The sequence below is a fragment of the Heloderma suspectum genome, chromosome 3 (assembly GCF_057233095.1).
Source record: "Heloderma suspectum isolate Gila_16-S chromosome 3, 16-S_ref, whole genome shotgun sequence".
Classification (NCBI taxonomy): Eukaryota; Metazoa; Chordata; class Lepidosauria; order Squamata; family Helodermatidae; genus Heloderma; species Heloderma suspectum.
In genome coordinates, this window is record NC_139460.1 from 252,815,862 (window position 1) to 252,841,392 (window position 25,531).

The window sequence follows — 25,531 nt, forward strand, 5'->3', positions numbered from 1 at the left end:
CGTTTGGATACAGACATCATCCATGTGCACTGCATTACTTCCAATGGGATGTACATTCAGAGAGAAATCCATATCCTGCCCTAGCAAAACAACTATGCGGAAGTGAATTGGGGCAAACAAGCCTCAGTCTGGTCGCCTCAGTAACAGAGATGCATTCCCTCCATCGTCCCCTGATACCCACCACCTAGCAAACAGTTTCACATCTCTTCATAAAGAGGTATGAAAAATTGCCAGTAGGGTAGTACATTTCGCATGGGGAGAAAATGTTCATGCAATGCACTTCTCACCTCCCATTTTGGCTCAGCACTAACTTAAAATTACTCAGAATCAGGCCCTGAACATCTGATGAAAGTACACTGTGAAATATATGAATTCGGGTGAACTTTACATGTATCATCAGATACAGAAAGATCTTCAGAGCTAACAAAATGCATTCCAAAATACAATACTTTTGCAGATATATTCTTTGAAAAAGTAAACAGCACAATGTCAAACATTGCCCTCAGTGGCTGATTCATAAATAAGTATGGGAGGATTGATTTTTGTCAGTGCAATGATATTCTCCCGTATAATATTATTATTTTATTATTATAAAATAATAACGCCCCTATTATTTTAGGAGCATTTGTCCTTGAAAATACATATACACATGCAGATGTATTCCTTAAACAGCTTTACCATGCACTAAGCTTCATCACACATACCAATATAGATTCTTCCATACTGGCTGTTTTCAGATGTGGCTTTTAACACACAATTGCTCTGCCTCATTCACAGAATGTTTCCAGATGATGTTGTCCAACTTGTAATCCTTTCTTTCCAGAAAAAACAATTGAAGGAAAGATGGAATAGCTGCACAATGTCTTTTAATTGCTAGCGCTAGGAGCCCTCCATCTGCAAGCACTCATGGTGGCACACATATACAGCAAAATCTCTTGAGCCTGTGTAACATTGGATACAATCTTATTCTGGATATGCCTTATCCCTGTATCGAGCCACTCACTCTCTCCACGTTTTATATGTCTCTATTATAGACCAGAGTTTGTAGTGGTCAGGATTAGATCTACACTTAAAATATCCAATTTTGCAAAAGAAATTGAGCATCGATAGTGCAATCCTATGCATGTCTACTTAGAAGCAAGCCCCAGTGAGTTCCATGGACCTTACTCCAAGGTGACTGTGTATAGGAGTGCATCCCAAGTCAACAAGACCCAAATTCTGTGCTCCAAATGATGTATTTGCAGAAACACACTTAATATTGCACCACTGGTTTCAAAGACAACATTTGCACTTCTGCACTTTTCAGAATAATTTGTCAAGGACAGGACAGGCAAAGGATGAAAGGCAGTATGGCCATTGCAGAGGAGTACACGAAGAGTAAAGGAGCCATGGAGAAATGAAAGTGTAGATTGTGGAATATGGGAAGTCCCCCCTCTCAATTTTTTTAAGCAAAGTTACATCCTGCCCAAGCCCACTTTGCTTTCTGACATGATAGCTAGAAACTTGTTCTGTTAAAACTAAAGAATTATATGGTTTGAAAGATAGTCAAGCCCATAAGGCTTATAGGTGTGGCGGGCGGGGAGGACACAATGATATCCATGGGCATGGATGCCACCCGGCCTATAGAAGGCCTGGTGGGGAGTAATTTAGCCCCCCACCCTATCTTGGTTCTGCACCCCTGCTATAAGTCAAAACACTATAGCTTTATACTCTTATTCAACCCAGCATCCCATCCCATCACTGAAAAGGGCTTGTATGAGATGTTTCAGAGGAACTGCGCAAGACAAGACATCACAGATTTGTTACAAAGCAACTCACTCTGAATTGTTTGGTCCTACTTTCCTCCATAAGCTGGGAGTGAAGCTGCACCTCCTGACCATGTCTACTAGTAGCTACCAGTGCTCTTATCCTCAATTTATCATGTCCTTTTATGAACCCAGTTAGATTGCTGGCTTACACAACAGCCCATTTTAACTTCATTAACCTGATTATATGTTGGAAAAAGCACCAGTTTCCATACATGTGGTTTGCTTGATTTCCTGCTCATGCAATAATGCTTTGGCTATTGAGGAGCCACTGAGGCTGCAATTCACCAGACTCCACTCCCACACAAGTCCTATTGAAACAATTAAGGCTTGTGCAGGAGCAGTACTCTGTGAAGAGCAGCTTTGGTATACAACACTAAATGAGCAAGTGCTAGGCCAGCAGAATTTTTTTACCACCCCTTCAGTTATAATGGGACAAAATGGCCTCTGTTTAGAAAGAGAAAATCCAATCCCAACCCCAGTCCACAATGAATAAGCCTTAAAATAGAAAGTGCCCAGAATTAATGGGTGACAAAGTATATGTAGTCCATATGGCCTAGAAACTTGCAGAGGTTTCACTCAACAAAGCAAAAAGTCTAGTTGACTGGCTGTGGAATCTAGCTGTACATGCTGCACCTTGGAACCCTACAGATTTTTAAAATTGCAACCAATGTCTACACACCCTTATTCATGCCCTGCTAGCTTGGTACAGGTATAGCAGGGGTGCAGAACCTGAGACCCGGAGGCTAGTTGTGGCCTTCCGGATGTCCCAGTCTGGAACACTGGGGTCCCAGAAGCCCATTCCCCCTCTGTGGAATCCCCCCCACCATTCTAAAAGGTTGCAGTGCCTCTCCTAAAGCTTAGTTGCTGGCAATAACAGCTTGAAGCTAAAAGATACTGGAGTTTTTTGTTTTGTTTTTGCCCCTATTCCTTTTGCCTTTGGCCCCATCCACTACTGGAATGTGGCCCCCAAGAGCTTCTCTGAAATGGAATTCAGCCCCTGGGCTAAAAGAGGTTCTGCACCCCTGAAGGATAGCATAGCATGCACCACACAAAGTACGTAGCACACAGTTCTGCACTGCACTATTAAGAGAGGCCTGGGGGCCAAACTAGATGCAACAGGAACAGCCACATTTGTTCATTCACACAGCTGTATCATGTGCATCTAATGTGGTGCAGTGTGTGCAGGGTCTAATTTTTTATAACAAAAAGATGCACATTGGCAAGCGGAACTCAATCTCTCTCATTCCCTGCCTTCACTCCCTATTCTCCACCACTTCGGGTACTCCCCCTCTCCCCCATGGCAATTTGCTTTTAGTACAGGAAGCAGGCTGGTGGGGGGGAAATGCTTGAAGCAACTGAGCACAGGAACATAATAAGGTAGAGGAGCAAGGAGGACTCATCTACCTTCACCTACATGCACAATACACTGGAAGACCAAGCGATTCTGGAAATAATGCTCTACATCTCCCCCCTTGTGCAGGCACACTGGCATAGAGTCAAGGAGCATCAGGGCTGGGAAAGAGAAGATAAGGCAACATAATGAGCAGCTTCAACAGCTACATACCAAAGCCTAGAGAAGCCTGTAACCTAGTCCTTGCCGCCTTCCCTAGAAGAAAAGATAGATGCCAGTACCAATAGCAGGAGACATCCAATTTGTGCCTGTCCAGCCTGCAATTCTTTTATGAAGTTTCTGAGAGAATGCGTACTTTCGTGCTGCGAGTCCTGATACTTAAGAATTGCCATTGGGCTATGATCAGCAAAGACACAAGCAAAAAAAAGTGAGCCCAACAGCAGTGAAAATACTACAGAAGAGATATTTCTATCCCCAGCATTCACAGTGTTGATGCAAATACAGAAGGATGATGACTCCTTCATAGCAAATCATCTAAATGGGGCCAAATGCCACATTTACCCCCAACCAAGGGAAGCAGTGAAGTAATAATTACACCAGGTCTAGTAGTCCTAAGAGTGAAAGCCCTCTTGATTAAACAGAAAACATTCCCTGTACATTTTTATATGATTCAGGCTTTATTCGAGATTCAAAAAAATACGAATGAAGGCCACAAAGGTTAATTGAAAAGTTGATCTAAATTCAGTCCTCCTCACCTATTAATACTTTGATATCACCACATGTGTATGTTGAGGTGCTCTGCCAAACAGAACTGTTTGGGTTTCCCCACCTCAATAAAGTCAGCACCAGGAGGTAAAACAAATACCTGTGAAACAGAAGAAAGCACACTGGAAGAACTGCCCCTCCTTGCCTCTTCAGGCTCTTCTTGTCAACAGTACAAGGTTCATTATGCCCATAGACTCTGCATGAAATTTTACTTTGAGAATATTCTATGATACCACAGCAGTTCAGACACTGCTATGGCAGGAGGATTAAGGCTGCAATCCTACACTCACTTACTTGGGAGTAAGTTCACAAAGTAAACATGCATTTTTACATGTTCAGATTTCCAACCAAGTACACCCCTATGTTTTCAGATGTTTTACTATAATATACCTCTCAATCCTCTATCACCTCAACACATCCTTTATTCCTGGTTCCTTCACTCTTGCCTTCTTAAGTTTCTCCTTCTTCCATCACCCTTCCCTAACTTCCACTTCCCTCTGTCTGCTGCTTTTAACATTGCAGCACACCCATAACATTCAGGTTAAGGCCCAGACTTGGACCCCTTCCAGCTGTTTAAGCATGGGTGTCTTTTTGGTTAAAGTCAAAACCTAAGGCAAAATTCCTCCCTCTTTTTTGGACAAGCCAAGAAAACTATTTTTTAGGCAGATCTATATGTTCTGTTTAATTTGACACACTATTCAGCTAAAATGGCATCAATACAGGAATTCTGAGGGTAGTGTTATGATACTGGATATCACTAATTCTGAAGGCATCATTTGGTTTTGATAACATCATGTTACAACAACAGGAATTCTCACTGAACCTCATCTCACACACACACCCTTTTAAAGACATAAACGAATGCCCTTCTCACTGGGATACCTTTTGTCAAGGTGGTTCAAGTATCCCCAATAGAGAGCACTAGAAGAATTCTATTTTGGGAAAATACCACTGCTAAACTAAAATTACAAGTGTAGCCTTCTGCATAAAGCACTCCATGAGACTACAATATTATCTTTATCCTATGGAACGTTACAGTATTTTGGTGGGTTTTCTGGGGGTAGCAATAAACTTGTTCACAACTCTACTCTGGCTCTGCCATTTCGTTCATTAGCTTGATATCACTACTGCATAGCCATAGTACATACACATGAGGGACAGAAAGCAGGCTTCTACATTTCACTATTAACAAATCATTCACACAGTGGTAAGCAGTTTGGAGGTTTGTGGCACACCAGCATCTAAGCCACACTGGGCCAAACCTACAGTCATAAAAATGCTACTCAGAACACATAGTAAAAGTATATGAAGGAGTACACACTTATTTCTTTGGGCAGTATCCAAGAAACTACGGCTAGATCTAGAGCCCCAGGTCTGTTCGCACTCTCCAACTAAAAATATTTAGGCTACAACCTAGTAAATTTACATGGAAGTAAGCTTTACTGAACACAGTACTGATTTCAGAGTAAAAACGCATAGGAGCAGGCTCAAAACCAATGTTAGTCTCCCTAGAGTAAAATCATCTTTTCTAAAGAAAAGCTTTCAGTGAGAACAAAGGATGAAAGTTACATAAAAGGAGTACGGTACAACCTGCAGCAGCCAATGCATTACATATCCAGCTAGCAAGCTGCCTCTGCTAGATTTAAAGAGCCAGCTACCACAATAGCATGTTGGGAAATCCTTCTATTAAAAGGCACAAGCCTACAGAAACCAAGGGCTGAGAGGAAGTGAGATTGCAAGGGAAGGGAAACTGAACTTCCAGCAGAGGTTCCAAGTCAAATACAACCTATCATGTCCCATGGGTGTATGGGGATTATTTTCTTCTTTACAACCTAGCTGCCCCCCTTTCAGATTGTACCTGTTAGCAGTGCCTGTCGTGCTACCTCCGCTGCTATGCTTCCTTGCCCGGCTCAACCTCTGCGGTGGCTTTGGGTCCTGCAGTCCAAGGCTCGGCATGGAGGGGAAAGTCGAGGCATAACCATGCTCACACTCTGTATAAATCATCAGCAAATGGGAAGAGAAGGGTCAGTCAATGGGAAACAAACAGTAGATTCCAAGGACACATGGGCTTAGGGAACCCCCAAATAACCCTCAGGGAGCACAGGGCTTCAAATAACAGAAGAACTCAAGTGGGACAGAAAGGCTACAGACTACAGAGTTCCCTGTCACAGGGAGATTCCCCCCCCCGCCGCACACGCACACACACACGTTTCTCAGGGTGGGGGCCAAATGCTAGCTATTCAAGAGTTCCCAGACCAGAGCCCAGAACACTGGCAAGAGATGCCTCCACTCAGTGGGCGTCTCTCCACCCCACATCGATAGCATGTGAACCTCTTCACCCGCTCTTTCCGCCCATTCCCCAAGCCATCCTCAAACATCCTAGCCTTCCATGAAGAATAACCCCACCCCCCTTATCCCCGTGGGGATGTGTCACTTCAATCCCCACCCCTTCCTCAACCCAGTTACCTCTGTCTCTGCGCTCCAGGTATTCAGCCGCCTCCAGAAGGCGCTGGATGTTGATCATCTCCACCCGCTCCATAGCCCTTGGGGTAGATGAGACCTCTTGCTACCTCCTTAGCACTCTAGACCTCCCCCAGACCAGCGGAAAGGGAGAGGGTTTTTTCCCCAGCCCCACCCCTTTTCTCCCTTGCAACTGGCTCTCTTTTACAATAAGACTGGTAACCCCAAGGTACGTCCTCCACTTCCTCTCAGGCAGAGCGAAAGAGTAGGGCAGCTGCAAGCAGGGAATTCGGAGGTCTCCCTTGTGCCGCTTCCAGGAAGTTAATCAGTGAGGCACAAAAAGAAGATGGGGAAAATAGATCTAACAACTCCTTACCTCGAGAGTCTGGCTCTAAAGGTCCTGCCCTTCTTCTTCACCCCGTGCCCACAGCTCCTAGCCCTGAATCTTTCCCCTCTGGTCCCTGGCGAGCCGTGCTCTTTCCCCCTAAACCTCGAGCATGACCACTGCTCCTGCCTCGCACCCTTCCCGCTATACCTCAAGCCCCAGCATTTCTCCCTCCTCCGACCTACTCTCGATCTCGCCCCCTAGCCCTGCATCCTGCCCACGTCTTCCGCGACCCTACACCTTCCCTCTCCACCTCGACGCTGCCCCTGCATCCATGCTCCAAGCCCGGGATCTCGCCGTTTTCTCCGCCTCCTGCAGCAGATGGAGTAGGTCCCTGCCTCTTTCACAGTTTGTTTACCTCTGATCAGAAATCATGGGAGGGGGGAGGGGGCACACGTGAGACTCTGCCCCGACGCCACTTGGGAAATGTAGTTCTCGGCTTCCGTTCCCTCCAAGCGCGGCGCGCGTGCACAGCAGAAGCAGCTGCATTGTGGGAAGCGTCGGTCCTCCGCGTTACAACACTGTCTCGTGGCTGGGCGGAGGAGGCTACCGCGGGGTCGCTTATCGCCGCGCCGACACTACCATCCCTCCCTCCTAGCGCCCCTACCACACTTGCGGGCGTAAGGCGGGGATAATCCCTTCCTTGTGTGCAGCAAAATATTGGCCCTGCATGTTGATCCAGTTGCAACAAAGCCGAATTGCAGGTGGGCGCTTTTGTGATGCAGGCAAGTTTTATGGGAAGATTAACAACGTTGTCCTGCCTCTTCCTTCCCAACATGCTCGTTGATACAAACTGCTTGTATTTTAAGCATCCATCAAACCAGTAATTACGCAATTTAACAGCCAGGCCCTACCTATGACTACTCAGAAGTAAGTTCCACTGATTCCTGTGTGCGTAGAACTGCGGTCCGGATGTGAAAAAAACGCAAGTATCACAACATAGCATTTACTGTATTGCTATAATAAAGAACGTTTTAAAGCCGGCTATTGAAAGAATCAAACAAACAAATCAATGTTTGCAACTCTTTAAGCACACAGTTGGTGTAAATTCCACTGGGATCAGTGGGACTTCTTTTCAAGCAAGCACATTCAGGATTGGGACAAAAGTCCTGCATCTCCTGTTTCCTTTATTTTCTTGGGCTCCAAGATCACCGCAGACGGTGACTGTAGCCATGAAATTAAAAGACGCTTGCCCCTTGGCAAACCTAGTCAGCATAGTAAGAAGCAGAGACATCACCTTGCCGACAAAGGTCCGTCTAATCAAAGCTATGGTTTTCCCAGTAGTAATGTATGGCTGTGAGAGCTGGACTATAAGGAAGGCTGAGCACCGAAGAATTGATGCTTTCAAACTGTGGAGTCCCCTGGACTGCAAGGAGGTCAAATCAGTCAGTCCTAAAGGAAATCAACCCTGAGTGCTCATTGGAAGGACAGATCCTGAAGCTGAAGCTCAAATATTTTGGCCACCTAATGCGAAGAGAAAACTGTCTGAAAAAGACCCTGATGCTGGGAAAGACTGAAGGCAAAAGGAGAAGGGGACGGCAGAGGATGAGATGGCTAGATAGCATCACCGATGCAATTAATATGAACTTGAGCACACTCTGGGAGAGAGCGCAGGACAGGGAGGCCTGGCGTGCTATGGTCCATGGGGTCATGAAGAGTCGGACACGACTGAACAACAACAACAACAACAAAAACACTTAGGTCCTGCGAGGGTTGGTCTGAATGGGGTCTTTGTTGTTAATGCACTCTAGGTGTTGTAAAAGCGCAAGGTCAAATGTATTCAGAAGCAGCACTGCCAAATCTCAGCTTCTGGAGTCTTACCATGACAAGAATATCTCAGCCTAGAACTACCCACTGTAGTTGTTTGCGTGGAAAGCTCCTACTATATGAGGGCTGATTTATTTCCTTGCAGGTTTTGATTCTTGCGTACTCCTTTGTGGTTTGTTGCTGCTGTTGGGTTTCATCTAAAGTGTTATCAAGTATTTATCTTTTCTTTGGTGATTAATTAAGATCACTGGTAATATCATAGGCTTAGAGAGGACAAGCATTCCCCAGACAGATGTCTCACTCATCCCCTGTTGCTGTGCCTCTGTGGTTATGGCAGGGTGGTTATGCTAGGGTGGGTAACTTGCCACCCTCCAGATGTTTTGGCCTACAACTCCCATCAAACCTAGCCAGCATAGCCAATGGTGAGGGCCAATGGGATTTGTAAGCCAAAACATCTGGAGGGCCACAAATTGCCCACCCCTGTAAAGGAAAGACACTTTTCAGATACAAATTATTGCCAAATAATCAACTGAAAATTAAAATAAGGCTGCACCCCTAGGCATGCTTGCTTGACACTTAATTCCATCAAAATCAATTGGACTTATTTGAGAAAATAAGGGGAGCTTTAATGTGTAACATTGTCATTTCTCTTTCAGAAATCTAAATGTGTAATATTGTCATTTCTCTTTCAGAAATCTAATGTGGGATAAAGCCAACCTCCAAAATGCACTTTGCCCCTTCTATGTTTCCCTCCCCATTGAATCCTTTTTTTTTTCCCCAGGTGCCAAACCAGGGTAATTTGCAACAGTAAACAAGACAAACTTTGCAGCAGCTGAGCGGATAAAGCTAGCCTGTTCTGCAGGCTGATTAACTTAAAGCTAATCAAATATAAACAAAATAAGTGGGGGGGGGGATTAAAAGTTACAAACTGAGCAGAACTTCTTAGTATTAAAAGTAGCAATATGAAATATTATCCAAAAGGAACTGTAGCATCATAACTTTATTATGAACAAGTGAAAAGCTAAAAAGAAATGAACAAGTTTTGAAGTTTATCAAAACTCTTCAGCCAAAACCCTTGGATGTCAAACTAAATACACAGGTGTGCATTCGCGGGAGAACAGATATGCCGGGCAAGATGGAAAGCCAAATTCTGCAATTTGCAACAGTTTAAAACAGAATGAAGGCGGTGTTATGCAGATATACAACACAACTGTGTTTGAATCATGTTTACCTACCCGGGCCCTAAGGTCACCATCTGAGTCTCTCCTCCAGGTGCCCCTGTCAAATTAGGTAAGGTGCGGGGCTACAGGAAAGAGGGCCTTTTCAGTGGTGGCTCCTTGTCCGTGGAATGCCCTCCTCAGATTATGATCTTTTCAGTACCAGATAAAGACCTTTGTATTCTCCCAGGCGCTTTAAGATCTTTTAATAACTGTTTCTAGATCTTGGCACTCTTTTATTTTGTTGCTGGTTTTATCTTGGTTTTATGTGCCATAGTGTTTTTCCTTTTCGTGGTTGGATTTATCTTGGTGTTATTATGTCCTGCTTTTATTATAAATGCATTGTTTGCATTTTATGTTTTAAATGTGTTGTACACCATCCAGAGAACTTGGGTTATTGGGTGTTTATAAAGTGCAACACCAACCAACCAACAAGACCCACTATGCTTAATGTAACTTACTCCCATGTAAGTGTGCATAGGATTGCACCCTAAATTAGGTTAGACAACACTTGATGCAACTAGGCGGCCATCTACATGGCACTGCTTTCAACCTTCACTCCATTGTAACTGCGCAGCATTGTAGCTGCGAATTAGCTTCTGCTGCGGTACACACACAATTTGCTGCAGACTTCTCCAACGGAAAAATCCACTGTGCCCTGACACATAGTCGCTGAAGCGAGTAAACTGTGGCAGTCACACTGCCCTTCCCCCCCCCCCATTATATTTAAATGCGCAGTTGTGCAGGGAGGTGAGGGTGGGGGTGCGATACTTTGGGTTTTAGTGACTGTTTTGTATTTTAGGGGTTCTTTTGTGTCTGTGTGTTCCTCATTAGGTAAAATGTGGGTGGTCTGCTCCTTCGTTACCATGCCAACTGTTTGGCAGTTCTCCAGCCCAAGGCTCTCGCGATGGCTCACGCATGCCAAGGCATGTGCCCATGAGAGGTACATGCCTACCCATCATTCCAAAATGGTGGCTGCAGCGAAGTTGGTCTAGGACCTTCTGCTCCCCTGAGACCACCCGACCCTTGGCCACTGACTCCAAAGCAGCCATTGTGAAGATACAAAGCAGTGAAGGCATGTAAAAGTGTGGCTGAAGAAATAAACATGCTTCCCCATGCCTCTGTAACTGTGCAGCCGTGAAGGAATGGGGAGGAGTGAAGGGGCATCACAGAGTGACACAAGCAGTAGGCATGCCCACCACAAAATGCGAAGTCAGTTTGGGGAAGGGACAGAGAACTCGCAACCATGAGAAACCCTCAGCAAACCAAAAACATCGCAGCAAAACGCGTCTTTGGAAATCCGCATTTTCCAGGTGAAAACCACAGTTAGGCTGTGAAGTGCCGACTGCGTCCTATGTCCCAAAGGACCTCAAATCACAGTGGCCCCGGAACGGCTCATGTAGGTGAGGCCTGGATCTCAGATTGTAACAAAAGCTACAGAGACAGAAAAGCATGGCAGTTTTCTCTTTAGAAATATAAAAGGTTCCCCATCCCTGGTTTAAACTGCATTGTGGTATCCCATAATTCTAAAAACCTTACTAGGAATCTTGTCCAAATCATTGTCTTTCAAGTTCAGTTCCTCACTTGAAAAATTGAACCCTTTTATGAGCTTGCTTTCAAACTGTTTTCCTGAGAAAGGGCTGTAAAGAAATGCACATACTAAACACCCTTTTCCCCCACCCACCCCAAAACATTTTTAGTTTAGATTTTCTGAGGAGTGTGTATATGTTTGGGGGTTTGTTTGGAAATATTTTGGGATTTCACTTTTGACATCAAGTCTTCAGTCAGGATGCATGTTACAAGCTTCCCCCTACAAAGATTAACCACAGCAATGCCTGTTTTGTTTTCTTTTAAACAATGCGTTTCTCATCATTGTATTGGAAAGTTTTGTGACGTTTGAGCGCGAGAAACCTCTGGTATCACAAAACACACAGCAAAGTATGACAGCTGGAATACTCAGATGCAAAGTGAAAATAGAGTGCTTTTAGGAAGTGCACATTCTGTCTTAGGCAGGGATGAGGAAGAGAGCCTATTTTATGGGCAGGGATGTTGTGCAAGTCCGGTCTATGGATTTAAATGTGTGCTATTTGGCATTTCCTTTGGCAGCTTTGGTACCAGTGGGCTGTATCCTCCCACTTGACCTTTTACGAAAGGGCCTGTTTACATCTTATTAAATGGCACTTCAGCAGCCCAACCCTTTTTATCTTTAACCACACCTTGAATCCAAGAAGGTACTTGCATGACAGGAACCTTTAACCACAAATCCAACTTGTCAAAGAGAATAAGCTGGCCCTGGTCTATATTAAGAAGTAGTACCCTCTGTTAAGAAAGCCCCTTGGACGAATTTTTGAACTGAAATAAACGGCACTAGTATTTGGATGTACCCTTTCTAAATCAAAGCTTGTGAAACTGTGCCACCAACATGGACTTTCATAAATACACCCAAATATGAATATTAATATTTTATACCATTTGGGGATCCCATTGTTTTAATCTGTGGATCTTTTAGCCTTAATACAGAGAGACGTCAGTAAATGGAGTTTTCAAGTAAACAAACAAACCAAAACCACAATTTTACCACTGTGTAAGCTAGTGCAAACACCCCAATTATTTCACTTCCAACCATTGTTGCTTTGGATCAAAAATGCATGTGCTTCTGTATTATATAAGCATATGTGACTATAATAGCAGGAGGCCCCAAAGTCCATGCAAAAGTCAAATGAAAATCCATATAGTTTAATATAACCTACTTAAGTTGCCTGAATAGCTTCCTAAAGTTCATTATCGTCCTTCCCTATTCCTGATATTCAGGTTATGAGTGCTGTCACTTATGTAGCCAAAATGGCACCACCCCTGCACAAGAGGGAGGTATTAGCAGGCTTAGGGAAACTCCAGGGTTTGGAGAAGCATAACAACAACAACAGTTTAGGGGGGGAAACCTAATGGAGGGGGGGAAACCCCAAACAACCCAGTGAGGACTTAGTGCGCTCAGTGAGTACAGAATGCTGACTGATTGTCACAGAGGACAGAAATAGAACAGAGTATCCTAGAAGAGTACCCACTTCATACAACAACATTTTGTTGCAGGCCCCACTTGTTTTATCCTGAAATTCAGCATAGTTGCACTCAGATGTTAACATTTTTGAAGAGAAGTGCTGTGTTTGAGTGAACAGAGACCTAGGTGTCAAGTTCCAGTTTAACTATGGACTTGCTGGGTGGCTTCGGACCTTTTACTCTCATTCAGCATCTGTTTTCCATCTTTACAACTGCACGCTGCGAATCATGAAGAGTTAAAGAACTGATATTACCTGTCCTGGGGAAGATAGAGGAATATGAACACATAAACTTGCTCCCACCAAAATTCAGGCCCTTAATTTCTGAACAATCAGTTTTTCGGAGGATACCTGGCTTTTTTGTTTCCGGTTCTTGGAAAAATGAGGTTTTACACCTGGCATAGCTCCTTGTCTCTGTTCTTGCACACCAGCATTCCCCCCTTGCATATTCCTCTTCATTGGATCATATATCCTATCTTCTTTCTTCACTCCCTGGCTGCTCTCGGGGGAAGAGGGAGGAAGAGATCCTCAAATTTTACAACCGTAACAAGGATTATAAACCAAAAATACAAGAGTTTGCCATTTTATTTAATTACCAAATTTGGGATCTTCTCACTGTAGAACCTAGCACTTGTCACTGCAAAGTTCTAAGAAATGTCCTAGCATACATGTTTTACTAATGAAAACAGGGGAACTAACTGGTTATACTTGCTCTCCCAAGTAGTATATTGCCTCAGTGGAGGTTAATGCCAAGTGCTTTGACAAATGACTGCCATGAAAGGGTTTTTTTTCAGTAGTGGCATCCGCCTTATGGAATATCCTCCCTAGAGATGCTTGCCTGGCATCTACCTTGTGGTTTTTTCAGTGCCAGGTGAAGAGCTTTTTCTTTGAACCGCCCAGAGAGCTTCGGCTATTGGGCGGTATAGAAATTAAATAAATAAATAAATTTTCTAATCTTAAAATCTTGTATAGGTAAGTGTATATAGGATTGCAGCCATAGTGATTTATAGATGCTTTGGATATTTTTGGAGTTTTAAGATCTATAAAAAATTTAGTGCTGTTGTGAGTTTCGCTATATTGGTTGTGTCCTCTGTTGCTAGTGTTAGATTATGATTTTATTTTTGTATTTAACAGTTTCTAGAGGTATGGTAAGATGCCCAGAGAACCTTTGTTGCTGGACATCATATAAATGTTGTGAATAAAAAAAAAAAAAATCACTCCCTGGTATTTATGTTCTGTTTCCAGCTGTCAATAGTTTGGGATCACCCTGATCATCTTAGAGTGCAATCCTATCCAGATAGGCATCCACCTCCGAACTCGGAGGCGACCGCCTACCCAAAGCAGGGCAGGGGAAGCATAGAAGGGATTGTTCTCTCCGCGCGTCTCCTTCCCTGCATTTTTGGGTAGACAGCTGATTGCACCGCAGGGCTGAGCGGGGGAGGAGGCTGCTGTATGACACATTGGATGGCAGTGCAGAAGTGGGGGGAGGTCAGTTCTCCAGGAACCGACCTCAGAATGCGGGCTTTGAGGTCATTTCCTGGAAAACAGGATATCCTATGGCCATCTAGCTGCTGTCTAGCAGCCATAGGATTGGTCCCTTCATTAATGGACATTTGGGTTTATCTGCAGGATCAAAATGGGGAAAGAAAATTGCCTATTTGAAACAAGCAGACTTTGGGAATCTTTAGATGTAACCATTGCCCATACGAGAGTGCTTTTGCAATATTTCCTTTGGTGGTACATGTATGGAAAATGTTACACTGTAATGAGTCATCCACAAAGACAAACCGAAACAGAAGTTGTTAAGAATCCAATATCCCAAAGATCCTCAAACATCCTTTCTGAAAAATCCATTTTGGATGACCAGTGGGAATTTAACATTTTTCATGTCTGTGCCTCAATGGAACATCTTCCATGGAGGGAATCTTGCTAATAGATGCTGTCTTCATGAGAAAACAATAGTCACCATGTATTGTTCCACTGCCACATGAATCTATAGTAACTGTTCAGACATAACCTTTAACCTGGAAATAATAGCAACAGTGGTTTTCCACTGGGATGCTTCACCCACACATGTATTCCTCAATGATATCCAGGAATGTACTTGGCAGTCTGCTGGGATCATATGAAAAGAACAAGAAGCCATTCCACTTTTTAACCTGTCTATTCCCAATTGCTTGGCCAAGCAGAAATGGAAAATATGATATAAGTATGATTTTAAAAATCATCTCATGCACTTGCTGCTAGTGATTACCATGGGGGGAAAAGCATGAACGGGATACTCAAATATTTTTCTAGGAGCATGTCAAAAAACAAAATAGAAGAAGAATGGTCAGAACTTTGCAGTCATCAAGTTTATTCCAGGTTGGCTGCCAATGATGCAAGCTAAACATGACATCTGGATTCTGGTAGCAAAATCATTTTGTCCCTCCCTGCTCTGCCTGTCCTCCTTCCACCACGTCAGACACATTCCTGTTGTCTTTCACTCAAAGCCCTTCATTTATATGCCTTCTTAATCAGGTTTGCCAACTCCTGATGTTTAGAAAAAGCAAGTCAACTCTCATCCTCATCCAAATTGCAAGAGGCTTATACATCATAAGATTTAAAATAATACATTTTAGATTGCTTTTATTTGCAATCTGGTTTCTGAGCCTTTAGGCTACACTGAGGTCAGACTTCTAAAAAAATTAAACTGCAGATACATAAAGAAGAAAGAAGTGAAAGGGGGAATAACATGAGATTCTCAAGATGTTACCACCCAAGTATTAAGAAAAGATGATCTAAGAGTGAACTAGAGCTGCAGTCTTCTGTCCTACCTTATTTTAACAGTGGAACTTGCCAGAACTGATATATGCAACCAGGTATCACCAATTAAAAGTTAATACTTATGCATTAGTAATTATGTATTTCCTTACTGGTCATATAGATACTAAAACTCATATGTCCCCATATATTAATAACTACAACCAAGTCTTAAGAAAATGAGTATTACTTTCTTGTTAGTTGCATAAATATTTGGCAAAGAAACACGCTAACTTATCTATTGTTTCATTTGTTTGCTTCCAGTGGTAAATGAGAGAATGAGTAATGATGGCCGTGATTGCTAGCTGCATGATCTTAACCACAACTGCTTTTGTAATTCCTTCTGCACAATCCCTTTACTAAAGTGAAATGCTTCTACTTAAAGAATATAAACAATGGTATTCTGCATATAGCCTCTAAGCTGCATGAAAATGGTTAACAGACCAGATGTGGTTTAATGGCTACATACTGAATATCACTGGAACTCCACTTAACCTGACCCATGGCTGGACTTACCTGAATGTATGTCAGTGCCACCCAATTCAGCTAAATCATGTAATGTCTGAAAGCTGCCTCCCACAAATACCACATGGATGGCCACCAGGTGAAGCATTAATGTATGGAGTGGCCCTTCATCCTCACAGTGCAAGAAAGGTCTCTCTTTTTAAGTTGTTTAACAATTGGATCTCTCAGGCAGCAATCCCATTGAACATAATGGTACTTACTTCTGAGTAGACATGTATAGGCCTACTCTGTAAGAATCACTGTGGTTTTAACTTTTATTTTCTCTACATTCCTTGTGGCTTTTGTGTATTACTTGTATTCTTTTATGTACACGTGCTCTAAAGCTTTCATGGGTCATTTGTTTTCCACACGTATACCACTGATCATAAAGATGCTCATGAAATGAATGTTGTGTTACTTAATTTATAGACCAGAAAGCCTGGTGTTAATGTGTAGATCATATAGGGGGGGATTCAGCAGTGGCAGCACTAGGGGGGAGCATGCGTGCCACACAACATGTGTTTGGGGAACTGCATATGGCCCACCAGCTGTGCATCTCTGATTTAGAGGATCAGCAGATGCTCTTCTTCCAAGACACTGGAGCACCCCCAAACACTTTTCATTATGTAGGTGGGGGTTTCAGTACCATCAATTTTAAACAAAATGCTTCTGCTGCAGAAATCATACGTAAAATGGACCTCTGGGCTTTGGGGAAGAAAAAAGAAGCAAGAGGCATCAACTATCAAGGCCCCAAAGTTCAAATACTAACCACTGTAGTGCCATACATGCTACATTTTTAGAAATAACTATTAAGATCATGTTATCATCTTCATCATAACTTCCCCAGAGGCTGAGAAGACCATACTGTTCCATTGGTGAACTGACTAGCAAAGAATGTAGGGAATAATTATTCTTGCACAGACAGTCTAGAAAAACCAAAAGTGTTTCTTGGTTTCACAACTGCTCCATAATAACAAAAAGGATATACTCTTATATATATTGCTCCCATTTTGACCTTCCCCAACCTGGTGCCCTCTGGCTGTTTTGGACTTCAACTCCCATGAGCCCCAGCCAGCATGGCCAATGGTCATTATTATTATTATTATTATTATTGCATTTATATCCCGCCTTTATTCCTCTTGCAAGGAACCCAAGGCGGCTTACATTATCCTCCTCCTCTCCATTTTATCCTCACAACAACCCTGTGAGGTAGGTTGGGCTGAGAGTGTGTGACTGGCCCAAGGTCACCCAGTGAGCTTCCATGGCCGAGTGGGGACTAGAACCCGGATCTCCCAGCTCCCAGTCCAACTCTCTTGCCACTACACCACACTGGCTCTGGTCATGCTACCTAGTAGTCCAAAATATCTGATGGCCACCAAATTGCAGAAGGCTGACCTACAACACAAGCACTTACCCATGTTGGGTAACACAAGCACTTACCCATGTTGGAGTTGAAATGAACAGAACTGTGTGGTAATCGGGAATCCCCCCCCACACACACACACTTTTAATAGTGTTTTAGGTCTTTAACTTGAAATGGGGTTTTTAACATGTATCATTGATATGTATCATTGTTTCCTATTAAACTGGTTGCAAAATGTATTTATGCAGCTTTGATGATAGCTATTATTGTTAATTATATCGGAGTATTGGGCTTTAATAAAATTAAGGCAGCTATTTCCCTCAAGCAGTAAGGTGCCTGCAGTGTGAAGACAATGACATATGGTGTATGGGACTCAGAAAATGAAAACAACCCACTAAGCTCTCCTGCTCCAGTGTGAATGATAAACAGGCACCAGAAACGTGAGAATGATAAATACTTAAGCAATTATATATATATTTTGCCAGGTGCAATGTGTCATAAAAATATATTTTCTTAGGGTAAAGCCACGCTTTTCAGGCCAGGGGCTTAAAATGAATCAGCAACAGAATGACAATAAGTCAGGATTGCCTTTTCTTTCCTTTAATTTATTCCTTTGTTAATTTTACAAAGGAAATTGTACACATTACTTTCCCCCAACTCAGGCACAACTGGGAATTCCTAGTATACTGCAACGTTTTGCTCTCCACGTAGGTATATTACACAAGCGCGCGCGCGCACACGCACACACAGTGTGTTGCAAGGTGGGTAATCTAATTTGCATTAAAAAAAATCAACCCAAAGCCAATGAGCAACCTAAAGAAGCTGCGGTTTGCCCATAAACTTCCATTCGCCTTACACAGCCGTCGTTCCGTTTCCGTCTGGAAATACGGCACTACAACTGTGCAGCTAGTAAACAAGGGGCGACCGCGAAACAGTGTTTCCCTCCGCACGAAAGTTTACGGTAATGCACTGGCTTTGGCTTCTTAAGTCTTTGCGGGTCCAGTAACTTAAAAGCAAAGAGAAGCACTGCAAACAGGAGGCTGCAAACATCCTGGAAACTTTGATCTTCATAGGGCCATATTCGTGTCTGGTACCTTGAAGGGCACAAATCCTGCTTAGGGAAAAAATACGGAGAGAAGCCGCTCCGCCTTTCCAACATAAATAACTTCTTACTGCTCCGCAAAGCGCAAGTCTCCCTTGGCGCGTGCATAGCTAGGAAGGCACGCGCGCCACAGAGAGAACACTGGACCTCTTGCTTTGCAATCTCGCAGGAAAGCGCGCAAGGAGATCTGCCATCCCCTCTCCCGTTGCATAAACAGGAAAGGGCTGGGTGGCGCGGGCCCCGTTCATGCCCTCACTCCGACTGCGCTTCGTCCGCTGGGCCAAAGCCGCGCGCGCGAGACACGGCGCCCTGCCGCTTTAAGCCGAGAGGCTATGACATCATCGGACCACAACTCCCCCAACAAGGACGCTCGCTCGGTTGCGGGCACCTCCCATTGATCTCCAGGCTCAGCAACGCGTGACATCATAGGGACCAGGGAGCGTCCCATTGGCGGAAAGGCCTGCAATAGCCGCGCCTTCCGAGTGAGAGCAGGGCCAATGGAAAGAGAGGAGTTTGTCTCCATGTGGAAACCATGTGGTTCACAGAGGGAGGAGGAGCGGAGGCTGATTATACCGAACCCAGCCAGGCAGATCAGGGTGCACCCGAGGCGGCGGCGGTGTGTGTGTTGTGGCCTCGGTGAAAGTTGGAGGAGGGGGGTGTGGGGGGCGGTGAATGGACGCTGCCGAAATGTTCATGCCTTGTTTACGTTTTTTAAAAGTTCTACAAATCTGCACCGAATAGTCACATTAAACAGGGGAAAAAGTTTTAGGGAAGGTACGAACGCGCGGCTTGCCCTCAACCTGGGATGCTCCAGCACAGTCTTTGCAAATGTACTAGGTGCAGAAAAGATAAACACCAGCATCTGCCCGGTTTTTTTTTTTTTAAAAAAAGCGTGTAAAAACTGTCCCAAATCCAAGAGAGAGTTCTACTCCCCCAAGAGGAAGGGGAGGAGAAAACAAACCACCCTTCCCTGGAGACGTGGAGATTCTAATCCGCAAACCGACAGTGGCCATAGACTTCAGTATGGGCCCGTGGGGACGGCAGCGTGATTCCATCGAGGCGTCATTAATATTTGAATAGCTAACGCCAGATTTATCTCCCATTTTTACCCAAATGGCTCGGACAGCGTCCAAAAATACGGGATGATTAAAAAAAAAGAAGTTCGGATTAGTGCTGCTGTTTACAGTTATATAGGCCTTTCAGGAGACACCTGGTGAATTCAAATAAATTGGGCTGAAGAAGGGGGAGATAATGGAAGGGAGGGGGGTCCTATAGCATATTCCTTGCTGATTCAAAGGGGGTATAAAATATACCATTAAACTGACAGCATCATTTAACAACAAACATCTTCCCCTGTAAGCAAAATTACTGTTGAGTTCAGCTACTGTCAGCACCACAATCCACGTAAGATAACTGGAGGGGCTGTGTTTCATACTGAAAGTACATAACGAGTACATAATGCGTAGGTTTTGTGGGTTTAGGGTGAGTGATCGCGATTGCTGGATGGAAACACAGTTTTTGTTTTTGTTTTTTCCTGTTGTGGTGTGCCTTTTTAATGCAGCAGTAAAGAAAGAGAGGGGAAAGGTGGGAAACATCCTAAAGATCGAACGAATGCGTTTGAAAATTCTCTTGAGGAAATTGGCTACTTTGGTGCACGTCTGTTTTTGGTGACATGGAAAGGGGGAGGGGGGAGACTGGTAAGGCTGACCCAGTTATATCTACACCATCACCTGCGCTAATGAAACGAGGTGACCAATATAAACTGGTCAGTCCCACTCTGGCCAAGTTGCTTAGAAGAGAAGTAGAGACGCCACCATCAACCAGCCCGTCCCTACCTCCCTTTGCCACCCCCATGCCATTGACTAACCTGGCTAGTTTGCTCTTTGCCTACGTGACTTCCCAAGAAAAAAGAGGGAGAGGTGCGGGGAGACTCTCTACTCCGTTGACTTAGCTTCATCTCTCTTGAATGATCGGGTAGCGTTAACCGAAGGGCCCTACACTGGTTGGGCGACTGAGGAGGAACTGGATTGACAAGGAAGCAAGCTTCTCTTTAAAAAAAATATCCCCATTGATGACAGCAAGGCCTTTGCCATTACAAAACTCGATGATAGGGAGGGAAGGCTTTATGAAGTCTTCGCCCTACACACCATCATCCCGGAAACAACACCCATATACACTTATTCGTTTTTTTAAAGGGGGGGGGTGAGAGAGAGAGAGAGAGAGAGAGAGAAAGCGACGATCAACAAAGGCTAAGCTAGTCTAACTGCAATGGAAATTTACACTGGGGAGGGGGAGCGACAGAAGGGGGAGCCCTGTATCTGTAAGGCCCAATTGATCCGATGAGCCAACACATCATGCATAGGGACCTTGAAACATACAAATAATAAACTTAAAGCCGAGGGGAGCTAAATCTCCCCCCCCCTCCACACACACACACACACACACACACACACACTGCAGGGGCTGACGCGATGCATCGCTTTATTTCCCTTCTTCCTCCTGACCTTCCTTGTTATTAAGCGAGATTAAACCCCAAGCTACGTTGGGTAAAATTATTCCGTGCTTGTTATTGTTCTAGGAGCCTGCTCAAAAGACGTTACAAACGAGCGATTCTCTGTGGATTATTCTTCTCGCTGACGGCAACATTAGCAAGGAGGGGGAGGGGTGTTTGGTAAATCCTTTTCCACAAGAGGGAAAATACATATATCTGTATATGTATCCCTATTTCCCCCTTTTGTTCCTTGCACTTATTATTCGGCTAGGTTTTCTTTAGGGAGGAGGGAATCACGTTCTCTTCGGCTGGCTGGCGGGCGTGCGGGGGGCGATGGAGGAGGCAAGAGTTTAAAAATATAAACAAGCCTTTTTCCTCTCCCCTTTCCGTAAGACCTTCGAAGTATTTTCGGTTTCCTTACCTAGGCAATCATAAAGTTTGTTTTGCATTGTCTCCCCTCCCCCACACAATCTCCTAGTTTGGTCAGTTCCCTTTTTCTCTCCTGACAACCCCCCCCCCCTCCTGCTTTTGACACATTGAGAGCCTTTTATGGGGACGTGTGATTTCACAAGAAAACATGTCATAAAAAATGCATCTGAAACATGACGACATTGTTCTGGGTCACTTTACAGATAACACGGTGGTGGGTTTGTTTTTGTTTTCTAAGAAAACTGAACAAAAGCAATGTTTTCCTAAATGGATTTTTTCTTTAAACCGAGATCACTTGGCGCATTTTTGTTTTTTTTAAAGAAGACTATTCTCGCTGGTTGTATTTGTAATTGTAAGACTGAAAAATGAACAGTTTAGCCTGATCTGGCAACCGCAGCTCGGTCTGTCTTGTTGCATCTTCATAAACATTTTCTTCATATTCTGTTGTCATCGCACATCGCATATATATATATATATATATATATACACACCTTTAATTTTTAAGGAGCAGAAGAAGAAGGAGCCAAACAAAACCAAAACTCCACTTACTTTTGTTTTCCTTCTCGATTTGCTCCAGGTAGCTGGCTGCTTCCAGCAAAATCTGCACATTCTGTAGGAAAGTGTTGATCTTCTCCATGGAGTCTTCAGTGCTGGTGTTGAAAATGTCACTGAACGGGCACCTGGACATATTATCTGCCACGGGCAGTTGGTGCTGCTGCCCTAAAGCAGCCTCCACACCATCATCTTCGCATTTGAATTCCTTCCTCGGCCTGCCACGTTTCCCCATTGATTCTGCAAATGGAAACTTTGCAATTTTTAAAGCCCTTTTGGCCGACTTTCCTCCTCTTGTTGCAGTTTGTGTGCGTGTGTGTGTGTGTGTGTGTGTGCGCGCGCGCGCGTGTGTGTGTCTAGGAGAGATTGAATGAATCAAGGGACCTCTTGATTCAAAGACTCCGGGCAGGTCCTAGTGCGAGTTGGTTTTCCTATAAATAAAAAGTGGCAATGGAAATAGGAGAGTCTTTTCTTTTTATTCCTGTTTTACTCAAAGGACTAAGCAGAGATTGCATCACTTTTAAAAGCCATTGGAATCAGAACCTACTCCAAAGTATAAGATAAACTCCCATTGGGTTAAAACCATAGAATCACAGTTGATTCTACCAGTGCATATTGTACTTTACAAAGTTACATGTGCAAAAATAGACAAGTCTCTGCCCTCAAGGAGCTTACAGACTGATTCTAAAATAGACAGTGGAATAAACAACAGGAGGAAGGAAGGGAGAGACAAGGATAAAAAGGAAAACGTAGGCAAATGCAGCTAGATGTACTTAAAGCTTGCTTACAGTCGGGAATAAGGATTGAGCCAAAGGCCATTCAGAAAAGGTGCAGTAGATTATAATGTATTTTTTGTTTTCTAATAAACACATAAAAGTTGAAATCACACAGTACAAATAAATCAACATAATAAGCATTATACTTCAAAAGCCATTTACATCAGCTAAGCTGTTATTGTCATATTGTCTTTCTCCCAGATTCTACAAACACCAGCCAGATACTATAGAATTTACTGGGTTCTTTTATCACTTTTAAAAACAGATTTTAAACCTCACAATGCAAGCCTGCTCCTTTGCCTCCAAATACCAGCCTCATAGCATCCCCTATGTAGGAAAGGCATGGAATGACCTCTTTGTAGAACACAGATGCCTACGTTACACACAGCAAAATACTCAGGGCCAAGGCAGGTTTCACACCTTTTCCTTACAAGGAAGTGCTTTCGGTTCAGGAAAAGCATTACTGGTTGAGGTTAGCTGAGCATGAAGCACAACTGAGCAACCTTCAAGTCTGCCTTTCTGTGTGTCTTTGCGTACAGCAAAGCTTCTTGCATGAAAAGTATGGCTGAGTGCTGTCTCGTGACAGGACATGCGTAAGAGTCAGTAAGCATGCAAGGGCAAAGCTATGAACATTCAGGCCTTACACATTTGGGAAGGAGAAAACAAGATTGTATCACAAAGTGACCAGTAACACATTTGCTATGCCAGAATTGGTCTCAGGGGTTAGAGATTTCCTTTTATTCCCCCATATTTCATGATTAGGCCATAGGCACATACGTTCCTAAGAAAGTAAATTAAAGAGCAGGAGCCTATTGAAATCTGACAACACTGGGTCTAGCTTAACTTAGGAAGGAGTCATTTATGAACACACAAAATGAGGAAAACCTTGTTATCAAAGTAGCATCCCAGCACTTAAAGGAGTAGAACAGCCTCCCCCGCTTTTAAACAGACAATTGACCTAATCCAGCAATTTGCTATGGGTGCAAAGACTCTGATGCACACAAAATGCAAAGATAATAGCTGCTGACATAGCATGCATCACTGATAACATGTGATTTCTAGCATGGGTGAACCATTGAGCATTTGTACATCCAGTCACTTTACACCATCAGCTTGATATAAAGTACTCTCAAAATACTAGAACCCAGGGTCATCCCATGAAGCTGATTGGTGGGAGATTCAGGACAGATAAAACAAAGTACTTCTTCACATAGCACATAGTTAAACTATGGAATTCGCCACCATAGGATGTACTGATGGCCACCAATTTGAATGGCTTTAAAAGGGGGTTAGACAAATTCCTGTAGGAAAAGGTTATCGATCATTACTAGTCTTGATGGCTATGTGCTACCTCCAGTACCAGAGGCAGTAAGCCTATGTACATCAGTTGCTGGGGAACATGGGTGGGAGGGTGCTGTTGCGCTTGTGTCCTGCTTGTGGTTTCCCGGTCGACAGCTGGTTGGCCGCTGTGTGAAGAGAATGCTGGACAAGATGGACCCTTGGTCTGATCCAGCATGGTTCTTATGTTCTTAAAAAATGGGTTCTTTCTATCTGTCTTCAATAGATATGTTAATATATATTAAAGGTTAGAAACATACTGCTTTTTAATCAAGATTTTTGTATCATAGCTCTTCATGATTTCCAATTTCTGGTTGCTACTTCAAACATGACCTATTAATCGCAGAAGTTTAGAGGAAAATATTTAAATCATGTGTATACATGTTGGGAAGGCACAATTGACAAGATACACTGGTATTGTCAGTTCTTGAGATTTTAGTGTGCTGGTGGGCTGAAACTGGCAAGGACTTCTGAAAACCTTGCTTTGATGCTAGTCAGTTTCAATTTTAGCATAGTTCCGCCAGCTCTCCCCTGCCCACTTTATGGTCTGTAGATTCCCCCCTCATATGACAGAGTGCCCATCACTTAGCTTTGTAAAAGTAGAGAGGCAACAGTGTCATTATGAACGACAAACCAGAGTGACTAGGAAAAGGGCCTGTTCAGATGTGGCACCAGTTGTGAGACATTTTTTTCATAGATGCTTGCCTGGTGCTTATGATTATGTTTTTTCAGCAGTGGGTGAAGACATTTTATTTACCTGAGCCTTTTACTGTGAATTGTTTTGCATCTGTTGTAATGCTGGAGTTAATTTTCTGTACTTGAAAATTATGCTGGCACTTCTGTTTTAATTTATCAATGTTGTTATTTATGTTTTTAATTGTAAGCCACAATGAAAGTCTTCAGACTGAATAGCGTGGGTTATACATTTTCCTAAAGATAAGAATAAATAAATTTTCCCCTGTACCATCTATGACATGTGAACTGGATATCATGCTATTGCTTTTGAATCAGGACTGGGATTTGGTCCATTTTGCATTATATGGGCAGAAAAAAACCCAAAATTTCATTATTAGTGCTAAAGTAGTGTTTTTCCAGAATAAACAGTGAAATATCCTGTTGTCACACAATGGCTTGAGGTGGGTAGCTTTGCTGTGTGGTGGGTGGGAGTGTCTTTTTTGTTTTAGTTGAACAGAGTAAACATGAATTTCAGTTACTAGTGGATGTGGCACACAGTATAGAACTGAAGAAAACATGGAAAAGGTTTGAACGGTGGCAATCCCCAATCTGGTGCCCTTGGACTACAACTTCCATCATTCCCAGCAGCATGACTATGAGAGGATCGGGATAGCCATCTCTTTTCTCTAAATA

At 43.5% G+C, this 25,531-nt stretch overlaps 1 protein-coding gene across 6 annotated transcripts in view; it reads right to left on the reverse strand.

The window, feature by feature from the left end:
• The window catches only part of MXI1 (MAX interactor 1, dimerization protein), an 89,812-nt gene extending 67,411 nt beyond the window's left edge, over nt 1-22,401 (reverse strand). For 2 of the 6 annotated variants that reach the window (XM_084846290.1, XM_084846288.1), the window contains exons 1-2: nt 6,391-7,131; nt 5,783-5,915 (exon numbers count right to left, since the gene is read on the reverse strand). In XM_084846290.1, coding sequence (XP_084702416.1) covers nt 5,783-5,915; nt 6,391-6,463 — 206 coding nt within the window. In that variant the 5' untranslated portion in view covers nt 6,464-7,131. Of the gene's footprint in view, nt 1-5,782; nt 5,916-6,390; nt 7,138-22,046 lie in introns of those variants that run through there. The other 4 variants (XM_084846286.1, XM_084846287.1, XM_084846285.1 and 1 more) reach the window with 4 other exon arrangements.
• Nucleotides 22,402-25,531: the final 3,130 nt, after the last annotated feature.